This window comes from Geotrypetes seraphini, chromosome 2 (assembly GCF_902459505.1).
Source record: "Geotrypetes seraphini chromosome 2, aGeoSer1.1, whole genome shotgun sequence".
NCBI classification, from domain to species: domain Eukaryota; kingdom Metazoa; phylum Chordata; class Amphibia; order Gymnophiona; family Dermophiidae; genus Geotrypetes; species Geotrypetes seraphini.
The window spans coordinates 362,573,874-362,588,188 of record NC_047085.1 but is presented as its reverse complement, the minus strand read 5'-3'; the positions used below and the strand labels follow the sequence as shown (position 1 = coordinate 362,588,188).

General features: G+C 42.3%; 1 protein-coding gene across 4 annotated transcripts in view; it reads right to left on the bottom strand.

Moving 5' to 3' along the window:
* Positions 1-818: 818 nt before the first annotated feature.
* MLH1 (mutL homolog 1) overlaps positions 819-14,315 on the bottom strand; it is a 79,551-nt gene continuing 66,054 nt past the window's right edge. For all 4 annotated transcript variants that reach the window (XM_033930530.1, XM_033930529.1, XM_033930531.1 and 1 more), the window contains 5 exons: positions 11,331-11,394; positions 9,931-10,095; positions 6,884-6,976; positions 6,548-6,661; positions 819-1,391 (listed from right to left, as the gene is read on the bottom strand). In XM_033930530.1, the coding sequence (XP_033786421.1) occupies positions 1,224-1,391; positions 6,548-6,661; positions 6,884-6,976; positions 9,931-10,095; positions 11,331-11,394 (604 nt within the window). In that variant the 3' untranslated portion in view covers positions 819-1,223. The remainder of the gene's footprint in view (positions 1,392-6,547; positions 6,662-6,883; positions 6,977-9,930; positions 10,096-11,330; positions 11,395-14,315) is intronic.

Below are 14,315 nucleotides of genomic sequence, written 5' to 3'. Positions count from 1 at the left end.
TAAATAGGTTTAAGGTAACTTACCATATATAAACCAAGATTTGGGGGCCAAAAAAATGGCGGTCTCGGTTTATAGTCAGGTCAGCACTAACCTGCTCTCCTCTTGAGCCTGTTGCAGGCTTCTGCTGGGCCTGCTATGAGATCTGGTGATCCAGTGGTGACCGGAACAGGAGGAATCCCTCCCCTGCATACCTTTAGTATCCCTTGTGCATACCTTCCTTCACTCCTGCCCATGCAGAGCCGCTAGCTGATTAGCTGCCACGAGAATAGGTCACTTCTGCCGTGATTCATTGCTGGACCACCAGGGATACTAAAGGTATGCAGGGGGAGGCAGGAGAAATCACTCCTGTCCCGTCCACCATTGGACTACCAGGTCTCACGTCAGGCCCTGTGGAGGCCTGCAAGTCATTGGTAGGGAGGAGGGACAGGATACAGAACCTGGAAGAGAGTGTGAGGCTGGGTACAGAAACGGACAGGGGAGGGAGTCAGTGAGGGGGCTGGATGCAGAACCTGGCAGGGCAAGGCACTGCACTGCACTTGAAAATTACCCCCCCCCCTTCCCCCCCAAGTTTATATTCAAGTCAACCTTTTTTCCTCCTATTTTGGGGGGGGGAAAGGTTACCTCGGTTTATATTCGGCTTGGTTTATATTCGAGTATATACTGTACAATACTGTGCTTGATTAGCTCACCTTGGGGGTTTAGATTTGGAAGGCATGTAATTATATATAAAATCTCTCTGAATTATGTTGTATGAATTTTAAGATGTGTATCTGTAGTATGCCAACTTAAAATTCCCACATAAAACACACAAAAGCAGCTTTGTCAAAACAATCTTTATTTGCAACTAATAATCTATTTACAAAAAAAACCCATTCTGTTTTTGTATTTTAATATAACAGTCTTAATGGAGTAAAATATATCCCAAGGAACCTCTCCAACATATCCCCCTCTTTTGCAAAAGCCAGCAGCGCTGGCTGGCATGGTAAATGCTCCATAGGAACTGAATGGGTGTTGGAGCATTTGCCACACAGCACTCGGCTGCGCAGCTCTGAAAAAAGGGGCCTATGTTATTTAGCTTAAAAGAGGAGGAAATATCTCCATTTCGATATGAAAATTTTAGTGTGAATTCCATAACCATTTCAAAAGATGCAATACAATCAAAAAAGAAGCTTATACCAAAATGAACAATATATTTACAGTCTACAAAAGAAATCAGTGAAATTTTAACATCTTTCAAACACTTTATACAAATCTGGTAAGTTAGCGAGTTGAAGGATGTTTCCATCTTCCGCAAAGTGTTTGGGGGGCAGGAGGAATGTTCGGAAAGCTTTGTACAGGACATGCTCAACTGTCCACTTCCATGATACTGGACTCGATCCAAGTTCCTCATTCTGAAAGACATTTTGTGTAATTATAAAATGTAAGAAAAAACACCTTCACCCCCACCCAATGTGCCTTTCTGGATACAACCACAGGCCACAAATACAGAGCAGTTTAATAGAGCAGTAATGTCCAACTAGTATCCAAGCTAGTACTCATGACTAATTCCACTGGCACTGAAAAGTTTTTTCATTGGTCATTTCATATCTGTCTCCAGTCTACATAACTCAATACTTAAAGACCCTTTCTAGAGTACAAATGCATATAACAATTTCTTTTAATACAAGATATGGTTTTTATGATGTGATGGCACATTAAAAGCTAAGTAAAAAATATTTTTACAACAAACTATTAAAATAATTTTAAACTGTTTTTAAGTTAATTGATTCACAATTTAAAGGGTAGATTTGCTAAAGTGTGCTTCCTCATTAATACCATTAACATTTAAAAATAATGGATGTCATTCCATACAATAACACCTGCAGTATATAATGCAAATTAATGCATGCTTTTTTTAAGTTCAATAACGTTTATTGACTTTTAAATCACAAATAACAGAATATCCCCACATCCAACAATGCACCAACAAGAGCCTGGTTTTATAAGTTTATACATTAGTCTGACAATAAGAATCCAACAAACCCCATACTTTCAGAAAATATGGCAAATGCTTCTGTTTTACAGCAGCTACTTCCTCATACTTCTGCACCAAACTGAGGACCCAGGTGGCTGCTTTACAGATGTCCTCAATAGGAGTGGAACGTAGATGGGCTACTGAAGTCGCCATCGCATACACTAGAGAATGACATGATGTCACATCCAGGCGTCTAATGCCCTCAGCTCTTTAGGTTGTGGCAAAACTTCACCCCCTTCATGGCTTAATGAGGCACTAGGCCACTGCCTAGTAGTGCAGGTTTCGGTAAGTAATGGTAATTTCCTCTTAATAACCAAGCAACAAGTCAGAATGTCCAAAATGAACAGAAGTTTGAGGCCACCAGTCAAATTAGGTTTCAAAAAGTTCAAGATTGCTTTATGTTCATGGCACACAGCATGGATGAGTAACATTACATTAATGACTTCTATTCCGCCTGTACCTTTCAGTTCTAAGCGGATTACATCAAAAAGATAACTGGACATTTCCAGGAAGAGGAATACAATCAAAGACGTTGGGCCTAATACATCAAAACGATAGCTGGATGTTTTCAGGAAAGAGGAATGCAGTTAAAGGCGTTAGGTCTAAGTAACATTTTGAAGGGAGGATCCTGAGAGGGGAGAAGAGTGGGGGTTAGGAAATTAGGATGAATTTCTTTAATAGTATGGTTTTGATTTCTTTTCGAAAAGCGTTCAAGTTTCAAGTTTATTTGTTCTTGATGAATCGCCTATTCAAATTGCTAGGCGATGTACAGCAAATAAAAACATGTACTGTTAAAATATACAATTAAAATGTTAGTATTAACATATAAAATAACTTTTGTTACGAGTTAGAACTTAACAAACAGCACATACATTTAAAATAATTTTTATGGGTTGAGACTTACAAGAATTGTGAGGATAAAAGGGGAAAAAAGTTACAATTTTTGGATAGAAGAGAGGAAAAAACATAAAAGGGAAGAACAAAAAGGAGGGTAATGTTAGCTGCTTAAAAAGAAAAAAAAAATATCGATATTTAATATACTAGGAGATCAGTTGAAGCTGTCAGTAGGTTGGTGATGGAGGGGTCCAATTTAGCTGCATGTGTTGCTAGTAGGTTGTCGTACCTCTTTTTGCGCTTAGTTCCTTTATAAGGGGGGTAGGGGAAAGGGGACTGGGTTCTCCTCTGTCTGGAAGAGAGGTTCCTATTTAGGCGGTTGTTTAGGTGGGAGGGTGCCGTTCCGTTTAATGTTTTGAATAATATGCAATATAGCTTGAATTGGATGCGGGCTTGTATTGGAAGCCAGTGTGAATCTAGGAAGGCGTTGGTGATGTGGTCAAATTTTCCAAGGGAATAGATCAGTCTGAGGGCAGTGTTCTGGACGGTCTGTAGTTGTTTTATTAAGTAGGTGGGACAAGGAAGGTAGAAGATATTGCAATAGTCCAGTAGACTTAGGACTAGGGATTGAACTATGAGTCTGTATTGTTCTTTGCCGAAGAATTTTCTAATTTTGGGAAGGTTGTGCATGGTAAAGAATGCTTTTTGTGTGATTTTGTTGATTTGCACCTGAAGAGTGCAACATCTATCTACTGTTACTCCAAGGAGTTTGAGAGCGGGCTGTATAGGATATTTGGTGGTTTTTATTTCTAGTTCAGTTATCGAAGGGGTTTTGTCCTTTTCAAGCAGTAGAAATTTAGTTTTGTCTGGGTTGAGCTTCAGTTTGTGTTCTGTCATCCATTTTTCCACTGTTTCTAGGGTTTTTACCAGGTTATCTGTTGTAGTGGGGTCTTGTGAGTCAAAGGGGAGGAGTATGGTTATATCGTCTGCATAGCTGAATGAGGTTACTTCAAGTTTGTCTAATAGGGTACCAAGGGAGGAAATGAAGACATTAAAGAGCATGGGTGACAGTGGTGAACCTTGAGGTACTCCGCAGGGATTGGTCCAGGTTTCCGATATTAGAACAACTTTCATAAATACAAAAGGAAAACAATTCAGTTTCTGAAAACTAGTCAATCTGAATTATAGTTTTTGACTATCTCTGGTCTCAGGGTCGACAAAACTGGCTCAGTTAACTTCACTGAGTCAGCTAGATGAAAAATCAAAATAATACCGATATCAAAATAAATTCTTTATCACAAACACATGTATTCCTAGTTCTGTATCAGGATAGTGCTGGAGCTGAGCTGGAATAAGGTTGGTATGATAATGGCACTCTTTGCCAGTAATTAGCAAACAGCAATCTGAGCACAAGACTTCAGCCACGGTTTTCATTGGACTGAATAAAACATTTCATTCACACCAAATAAAAACTTCAGCAACAATGATGCACCTAAAGTTCATAAACAGTTCTTGAAAAATGAGGTGCTTTTCTTACAGAGAACTCAAAATAGGCTTTAGCAACGTTAGGGGTTAATTCAGTAGCAAGCCTTTATAACTTAATCTCCCCTGTCTCCATGGCAACAACCAAGAGCTGCCTCAGCTGGACGGAGCACACTGATTGAAACAAATGGCAAACAAAAACTGCTTCTAAACAAAACAGTCTCATACATTTTAAAACAAGACATAAGAATAGCCTTACTGGGTCAGACCAATGGTCCATCAAGCCTAGTAGCCCGTTCTCACGGTGGCCAATCCTGGTCACTAGTACCTGGCCAAAACCCAAGGTGTAGCAATATTCCATGCTACCAATATAGGGCAAGCAGTGGCTTCCCCCATGTTTTTTTCAATAACAGACTATGGACTTTTCCTCCAGGAACTTGTCCAAACCTTTCTTAAAACCAGCTACGCTATTCGCTCTTAACACACATGAAGGAAACTGACTTAGTAGAGAAAGAGAGATTGTTCACCCTCTCCAAGGTGAAGAGAACGAGAGGGCACTTGCTAAAGTTAAAAGGGAATAGATTCCATATAAACGTAAGGAAGTTCTTCTTCACCCAGAGAGTCGTAGAAATCTGGAACGCTCTTCCAGAGGCTGTTATAGGGGAAAACACCCTTCAGGGATTCAAGAAAAGGTTGGATAAGTTCCTGCTGGAACAGAACATATGCAGGTAATGCTAGACTCAAATAGGGCACTGGTCTTTGACCTAAGGGACACCACCTGAGCGGACTGCTGGGCACGATGGACCACTAGTCTGACCCAGCAACGGTCTTATGAAGAAAGTTCAACTTTTCAATATTCAGATAAATGAGAGTGCAATTTGTCATACTAGAAAAAACACAATCCTTTCTGCAGCTAACCCAGCACCATTAAAGAGAGTAGCAACAAATTCACACTGGTTCAGTTGATCTGCATTGCCTTAGGGAAATCACAGACTTCAGGCAAACATCCTTGGATTTCTATAGCCTCTGGAAGCACAGACAAACCTTCAGCTGGGTTAGGAGAAACTTCATCTACCTCTTGCATTACCCAGTCTGAGCTGTCAGTTCCTGGAGCAAACTTCTGCTGCTTTCCAGCCTCTGAACTCTCCGTCCTCCTAGCACTTCCTGTGCTCTGCTGATCATGAAACCTGATCCTATCTTTAAGCAGCTAAGCCACGCCCATTAAACCGTGGGTGGGGTGGGGAGGAAAAGGCTCTTCAGAATACTGAGCAGGCTTCAGCCTCCTGCTTCTACCAGATCTCTGCCTTAAAGGAACAGGCACACAAACGGGTATTAGTGAAAATCCTGTCTTTTCTTGGGGCAAACCCTGAGCTGTCTATGGGTTTATCACAATGGGGACAAACTTTTCCCCGTTCCCATGGGAACTCATTTTCCCATCCCCGTGAGTTCTTTTCCTGTCCCTGCCCCATTCCTGCAAGCTCCATCCTAATCTGCCTAAGCCTCAAACACTTTAAAATCATAAGTGTTCAAGGCTTGCGTGGTTAAGGCAGAGCTTTCAGGAATGGGGCATGGACAAGGACAAAACTCACGGAGATGGGATGGGGAAATTGAGTTCCTGCAAGGACAGGGACAAATTTGTACCCATGTCATTCTCTAGCATGCTCCAAATATCTCTAAGTCCAGTTTTTGGTTTCTTATTTACATAGCCAGATAATAATTTATACCACTGCGCAGCTTGGTGACCCAAGAAGTCTGCCTGAAAGCATAGGAAATCTAAACTAAATTGATTATTAAGAGATTTCAGAAGTTCGTGCTGTTTAATAACCTTTTTCTAATACCTGACCTTATCTGCTGTTCAAAAGAGTTTACTGTCAAAAAAGATTCCTAGATAATGAAATGTTTTTACTGGAATCAAATCAACATCTAATAATTTAATAGGATCTGTAGGTGAACAAAGCATTCCACTAATCCAACAGGTAGTGGGGGGGGGGTTCAGATTAATAACCAGACCATGAGACGACAACCAATCTGCAACAATAGACATGCAAGATTGAAGAAGGGCTAAATCTATATTATGTGGGGCAACTGGGAAGATCAGTAGGATGTCATCTGTATATACAAATGCCTTAATATTATTTTCTTGGATTAAATCAATAGTTGACTTTAAAAAGATATTAAATAATAACGGAGACTAGATATTCCTATCTCTGACTGTACCTGATGGTGAGATAAATCTGAATCTTCCAAGATATACTGTTTTCGGATGCAGTAAAACAAGGAACATTCCTTACTGAAGCTTCTAAAACACTCCTTCTCATTGTCCCAGTTCACCTGTAGAAAGATCAAACAATTCAGTAAAATTTGAGTGCTGTATGTATTTTATTCTGAGTTTTTATGCATTGGACGCCCCATGGGAGTTCTTAACCTGTGGTACTGAGATACCACAAGGTTAATGACTCCTGGGGTAAAATAAGGTGCAGTAAAGGCTAACTTTTTAATGCAGCTTAATAATTACATCCTAAATCACAAGAACTCAGTTATCTTTCAAATTACCTCTGTAGCCAAACGAAGGATGAACATTGGCAAGCCTTCCAGAGGGGGGACATAATTTTCAATCAGAAGTGGTAATCCTGTGAGATTTCCTTCCTGGTAATTATAAAACCATACATTTTTATAAAATAGATGTGTATAGTCATGTGTCGAAAAAAAATAAATGTACACTAAACTCTTGTCTCTGTCTCTGCTCCTTATTCCCTTCCTCATTAAACGCAAATTATTGTAATTGTTTTCAGGGATCTTTCTACCCTCACCCTCCTTTATCTTTCCTCATTCCACACAGTATCCCCCTTCCTCTTCTTTGCTCTGCAGAAGTCTCTATTATCTCTTTATTCTCTTTAACTCATTTCATCATCTCAGTCTTATGCCATGCTGCAGTGATCACTTCATTCAATCTAACAGTCCGATACATGAACTTTCCATCTTCAAGACAACCTAAAGACACATTACTCTATGAGAGCAATCTTCAAAAGATCTGAGTAACTTACAGAATTATCCAGTTGGATCCATGGGGATTAAAACTGCCCACTGAAGCATGTAAAGGAAAAATTATGGCTCACCTGATAATTTTCTTTTAGTCCTACCAGACCAGTCCAGATAAGTGGGTGCTAAATCCTCTGACCAGCGGATGGAGACAGAACAAAGAAAGCAATTCCATGTGCTTTGCCTTAAATAGGATTGTGCAACCAAATTGCTAATAGTAAGTATTACGAATAGCCAAGCAATGGTGCTCAAGTCCATAATGTCTGTCTAGGCGAAACACCACATCTACCAAACAAATAGGCATACACTCAACTGGCATGCAGCACTTCTACTGAGTCAAGAGATGCACGATATTTAATACATCATGTCAAGATACACAAGCAGCAATAACATCCATAGAATGCACTAAAAGGAAATTTCTGGTCTGGTCTAGTCTAGTAGGATTAAAGGAAAGAAAATCATCAGGCAAGACATAATTTTTCTTCCTCATCATCCATACCAAACCAGTCCAGACAAGTGGGATATAGCAAAGCAGTCCTCAATAGGGTGGGTGTAGAAGGTAAGGCCCAAACTGTTGAAGTCTAAAGACTGAAAGTGGTGATACAGCAACTAACATACTGAAAGCCCAAGAAGAACCTGACAAGGCTTTTAGGGCCTTTATCTTTAAAAGAAATATTAACACATGAATAAGATGAGCTAAAACAGAAAGCCAGGTAGATAAGCTGGAATTCATACAAGATTGAGAGGCAAACAATCATCCATGCAATAACAATCTGTTCTAGGTGCAAAACATGATCCTTGTTTGAAATACCAAAAATATAGAAAGAAGTATTAGGAAAGAATTAACTACAGACTGAAACCTAAACTAAACTAAACCTTAAGTTTATATACCTCGTCATCTCCACGGAAGTGGAGCTCGACACGGTTTACAGGAATTAAAAACAAAGAAAGGAACTCCAATGGAAGGAATAAGGGCTTGGTAAACAGGAAGGAAAGAGGGGACTTAGAATAATGGAGAGGGGGGGTTAGTTACATTTTGGAGAAAAGCCAGGTTTTCAGATGTTTTCTGAAGTGTTGGAGGGAGGTCGAACTCTGAAGATGGGCAGTAAAGCTGTTCCACAGCTCGGTGATCCTGAAGAGGAGGGATGTTCCAAGTTTTCCTGTATGGGACATGCCATTTAGAGATGGGAATGATAGTTTGAATTTCTGAGTGGATCTGGTGGAGTGAGTACTCGAGAGCCAGGATAGTGGAAAGAGGGGAGGAAGGATGCCGTGAAGAGATTTGAAGGTGAGACAGGCGCATTTGTAGCGAACCCTGAGGGTGACTGGGAGCCAGTGAAGCTTAGACAGAAACGGGAAACCTGTTAGTACTCACTAACAGAAAAGTTGCCAGGTACAGTAAAACACGAATAAGAGTGGAAGGACAAAAGTGAATTCAACTATGAAAGTGGAGGGGTGCTTAAAGCACTAACCAGCACTAAAACAATGAGTATGTTGAAAGACAGGATTCCTTTGCTCCCCAGTTTACTGTGATTCAATAGGAATAACATGATAGTAGAGAAGACAATGCTGTGAAGATCCATATTGAAAGAAAATCTAGTAGCTATAAGGACAGAGTGGAAGCTCAAAAAGTACAATAGAGGGCTGCCATTGAAGCTCCTTTGCCATCTGGAACTGCATGCTGAGAAATCAGCTGGCTGGAAGGGAGCGAGTCAGGCTGTCATGGAAGACTTGCTCCGCCCTCTCCTGACGCTTCACAGGGGGCTGCCACTGAAGCCAGTGTAGCTCCTTTGCCACCTGGAGCTGCACACCAGAGATCAGCAAGTTGGAGGAGTACCTCCCCCCCCCCGACACTTCCACAGAGGGCTGCCATTGAAGTTAGTGCAGCTCTTTTGCCACCTGGGATTGCATACCGGAGATCAGCTAGCTGGAGGAGAGGAGCGAGTCAGACTGGTGTGGGAGACTCACTCTGCCCCCTGACATTCCCGTAGTGTGTCACCATTTAAGGCAATGCACCTAGTGGTGCTTCTCAGCACAACACCTACGGCGCAAGCCAAAGGGTACCGTGCTTCTTAGGGTACCGTACCTAAAACGCGCAGGACTTTGGCACGCCGACAATACCGTGGCAACATTTGTGCGCTGGACAAATGCACGCTGCTGTTTCTGCCATTCCTGTTAGCACTACATTGAAAACAGCCGAAGCACAAAAATGGGAAGGAGAACGGGAGTTTTCAGTGTAGTGGGGAGGGGGTTCCCCCCCCCCACGGCAGTGCAAACACTTCTGAGTGTAGTGGGGGATTCCCCCCACACACACCCTAACAGCACTAATGGTAATGGTGGAAGCGGCAGCACACATTTGTCTTGTGCGCAAATGTCACCGCGGGATTATTGGCATGCCAAACTCCTGCGCGTTTTTGACGAGTCACCGCTTTTTAGCGTGCTTCTTTCCGCAGTTCATAGCAACGACTGATCCCAAAACTGAAGACAAGGTATTTGGTCTGTAAAGACACTGCCAGTAGGTAGGAGTTAAGGAGGCATTCTTAAATACTACAAAAGGTTACCTCATCAATCTCAAGTGAAAAGTAATCCTTCAGCATCTCAGCTTTCTTCTGCAGAAACTGCACAATGTACTCAGCAAGTCCTTCCTTCGGCCCATCTTCTTCTGTCCAGCCACTTTCAGAGCTATCCAAGGCCAGTATAGCTAGATCATACAGAGGTGCTGGCTCCTGCAAACAACCATGGCGTACAATATTAGCCCAAACATATACACTAGTTAAAACTGATAATCAAGAATTCCCCAGTGCCTTTCAAACTCAGTACATTACCATTAATTCTCACCCTGACACACATGTCATCTGGATGTATTTTCTCATCATCAGATCTTCGGGTGTATTACCTAACCCCCCAGTCACTATTACACAGTATCTACACTGTGACAACATGTCTCAGAGCATTAGTTTAATCAAAACCAACCCACTTTTCATAAATATTTGCTCTACAGTCTAGCTCTACAGCAGGAATCTCAAAGTCCCTCCTTGAGGGCCGCAATCCAGTCGGGTTTTCAGGATTTCCCTAATGAATATGCATGAGATCTATGTGCATGCACTGCTTTCAATGCATATTCATTGGGGAAATCCTGAAAACCCGACTGGATTGCGGCCCTCAAGGAGGGACTTTGAGATCCTTGCTCTACAGTGTATTAAACATTAAAGGAACAATTTTCTAACTTCTGCACAGGAAGAAAGACCAGCTGTAATTTCTACCAGCAGGCTTTGCACACATTTTTCAAAGTGAAAACAGACATATCTTTAGCTATGAAGCTTGCTGTTCAACAAAGGACACAGCTACTTCCACTGGCCCTTTTTTTCTTTTAGCTAGAAAAACTAATTGACAATGGATGTTTGCTATTCTGACCTAAAAATGTTCCCCAAGAATAGCAGCAAAAGGTATGAACACGTCTCAACAAATTTTTATTAAATCTAGGAGACAGCCCAAAAACTTAGAAGCCAGCACCTGAGGTGAGCAAGCTCCCAAGGGAACGGTCCCCGAGCCCTGACCTGAAGTGCAGGTACAGAGGGAGCACTGGCCCGTACCTAACTCCCTGGAAGCAGACATAGCGTCAAATCTGTGATCTCCTGTAGTCAGAGCTGTCCCCATGGGGAGCCTCTCCATCACAAGGGCTGAAAACACAATGGAAAGGACTGAATTTAAAGAAAATTAATAAGCAGAAAAGACGAGTTCCTATGGTCTGGCTTGTAGGGAAGAAACTGATTTCCTGGAGGACAGTCCAGAGGTAAGAGCGGAGGAGCTCAAGATTCTGTGATATGAGGCTTCCTACAAACTCTGGTGAGTATGAGAAAATAACCCAATAGTCCAGGAATAGAGTGGGATTGTACAAGAAAGATAGATTATGCAGGTTATAATTTTTTTAGATAAATAAATTAAGAATGACTGTACTTACAGATAATCTTAAAACGCCAAAATTCCCAAAGTCATAAATAAGTATCTGGTAGAAGAGCTCTTGGCTAAATTGAAAGAAGACAAAAGGGATGTTAAGGAAACATTTGTTATAGAACTAGCACATTTTCTGACTAATTTGCTTCGAAGTTAAGTTAATCTACACTGAAGGGTTAATGAAAAAGAAAAGCAGAGGGCAACCCAGGTTAGTGACCTAAAAGAATGGTCAAGGATTTGCCAAGGAGGTAAACAGAAAAACAAACTGGTGAAACAGTGCCAGCTCTCTCTTCAAAAGCACATATTAACAAAGCTGGGAGGATAGTTCAATCTTATATTCGTGAACTGGGCCAATGTACCAGAACTTCTTCATATGTGAAGTACACCAGGGAGGGCAATTTTAAAAGTCAAGTTACATGAAGAAAATGCTTTTTGTCAGTGTTTAAGTGCTCTTTGAAAACTGCACACCCTAATTGTGGTTTAAAAAAAAAAAAAGTATTGGTCTTCTACAGCATTCTACAGCATTCATTTTCAAAGTAAATAAGACTTTTATTTGGTCATTTTGAGAAGCCCATCTGCCTTTTTTGAATTTATATTTTGGATGGTTCATTTTGGAAAATGGCTATTCAATTAAAATGTTTTCAGTGCAAGAACATCTTTCTCACATATTTGCAAACTGGAAATCTCGATGTTTTTCCTGTTCGAAATGGCTGCGACAGGGATTTTTTTGGGAGGATGTTAGGAGCAAGATGTTCCAATTCTAACTTGGACTTTCTTACAAAAATGTCTTTCTATGTGTTCAATTTACCTGCACTGTCGGAAGGCTTTCCAAAGGAAAACACCACTAGACTAGTGGCTACAGAAAGTCTATAATATGCTCTAACATTTTTCACATTTTGCTGTGTCACTGCATCAGGCTTTCATGCATGCAAATTAATTTTTTCCCACCTATCACACAATATATTCCACATCTCTCAGGGGGAAAATGTTCCACTGGAGGGACAGAGCATATACACAGAAAAACAAAACAACTGAAAAGCAGTAGAGCTTTGGCATCATCAGAAAGGCAGCTTTTTCTTCAGCCTTATGGCAGATAAGATTTGGAATTGCACATACGAGTAAGATCATTTTTGATAGCATTATTGCATAAGATTTTATGTCCCCTGAGGCAGGTGACTTTCGCTGAAACATGGCTCAGTGCTGCGTCTGTTCAATTGTGATGATTTATCAATAAAGCTCTTGTTTTTGAACTGCAAGATTTACTTATGGCTTCTCATGGATTTCCATTATCCTACCTTACTTTTCTTTTTTTGCAGCTAAGAAAACTGATTTCATTGTTGACAAAAAAACATGAACACAAAGGAGCAGATTCTATAAATGGACATCCCGATTGTAGGCGGTGTTAGGTATCCTACCGCTGTCTGGCAGCTAACTGACATGCACGTTTAAAAAAAACCCAAACAAACCTGAGGCAGGCCGCCTACATTGTTGTGGGTACAGGGAGACGCCTAGGGACATTTAAGCTCACCTAAAGCTGGGCATGGTTTTGCCCAGAAGTGGCTTTGGGTGAGCCTAAGCGGCTCTAGGCGTCTCCCTAGGGCCGCAACTAATGCCTGAAATGTAGGCCAGCAAAAATGCTGGCCTACATTTCAAATAGACGTGGCCACTGAGCTGATCATAGCAAGAGAATCCCTGATCAGCTGCACTTTGGGGAGGCCTGCCAGCTCAGCTAATCAGGGGGAACATATCCGTGCAGCAATCAGCTGAGTGGCTGTGGCAGGGGACCCCCGACACATACCACAATATTGGTAGGCATGCCCACTCCCTCCAGCTGCTGCCCCCCCTGAAGCAGCCCAGCAGGAGGAATGCCCATTCTCTCCTGCTGCCACCCCTCCAAACTCTCAACCACCCAGAACCCCCAACACCTCCTGAACCTTAAACCTTCCCCCGATCCCCCCAAACCTGCAGACCCCCACCCCGCACCTCTATGTCGACCCCAAACCTCCCTCCCGTACCTCTTAGAATAAAGTCCAGCCAGAGGGGTGCTTACTCCCTCCAGCCGGCAGGCCCACCACTCCAAAATGGCAGGTCTTCCCCTTCCCGGTGCTTTCTGAGATGTACCAGGAAGGGGCCTAAGGTCATGATTGGCTCAGATGCCTCCCATAGGAGGGGCCTTAGGCACCTGGGCCAATTGGAGTCTTCCCAGTGCATCCTGGGATGCACTGGGAGTGGCCTAAGACTCCAACTGGTCAGATACCTAAGGCCTTGGTGCAGGAGGTCATTAGGGATCAGTCGGATAGATATTTGCTGTTGAAAGTGGAGTTAGTGGGAGACCTCTATTTGCTAGTGCTAGGTTAACAAAGCAATGGGGCCGGACAACCTGCACCCCAGGGTGCTTAGGGAGCTGAGTGATGTCTTGGCGGAGCCACTGTCCGCGCTCTTCAACCTCTCCCTTAGTACAGGCAGCGTCCCGTTGGACTGGAGGACGGCTAACGTCATTCCACTCCACAAGAAAGGCTCAAAGATGGAGACAGCAAACTACAGACCAGTGAGTCTAACATCGATAGTGAGCAAACTAATGGAAACTCTAATCAAACACCAATTAGATAAGATCCTGGATGAGGAGAATCTACGGGATCCCCGACAACATGGATTTACTAAGGGGAGATCCTGCCAATCCAACCTGATCAGCTTCTTTGACTGGGTAACGGGGAAGCTGGATATTGGGGAGTCCCTGGACATCGTGTACCTGGACTTTAGCAAAGCATTCGATAGCGTACCACACCGCAGGTTACTGAGCAAGATGAGTTCTATAGGATTAGGTAACACATTGACGAAATGGGTTGGGAGCTGGCTTGGAGGTAGGCTCCAAAGGGTGGTAGTGAACGGCACCCCCTCCGAAATGACGGAGGTGATTAGTGGAGTACCACAGGGCTCAGTCTTGGGCCCAATCCTATTCAACATCTTTATAAGAGACTTGGCAGAAGGGCTT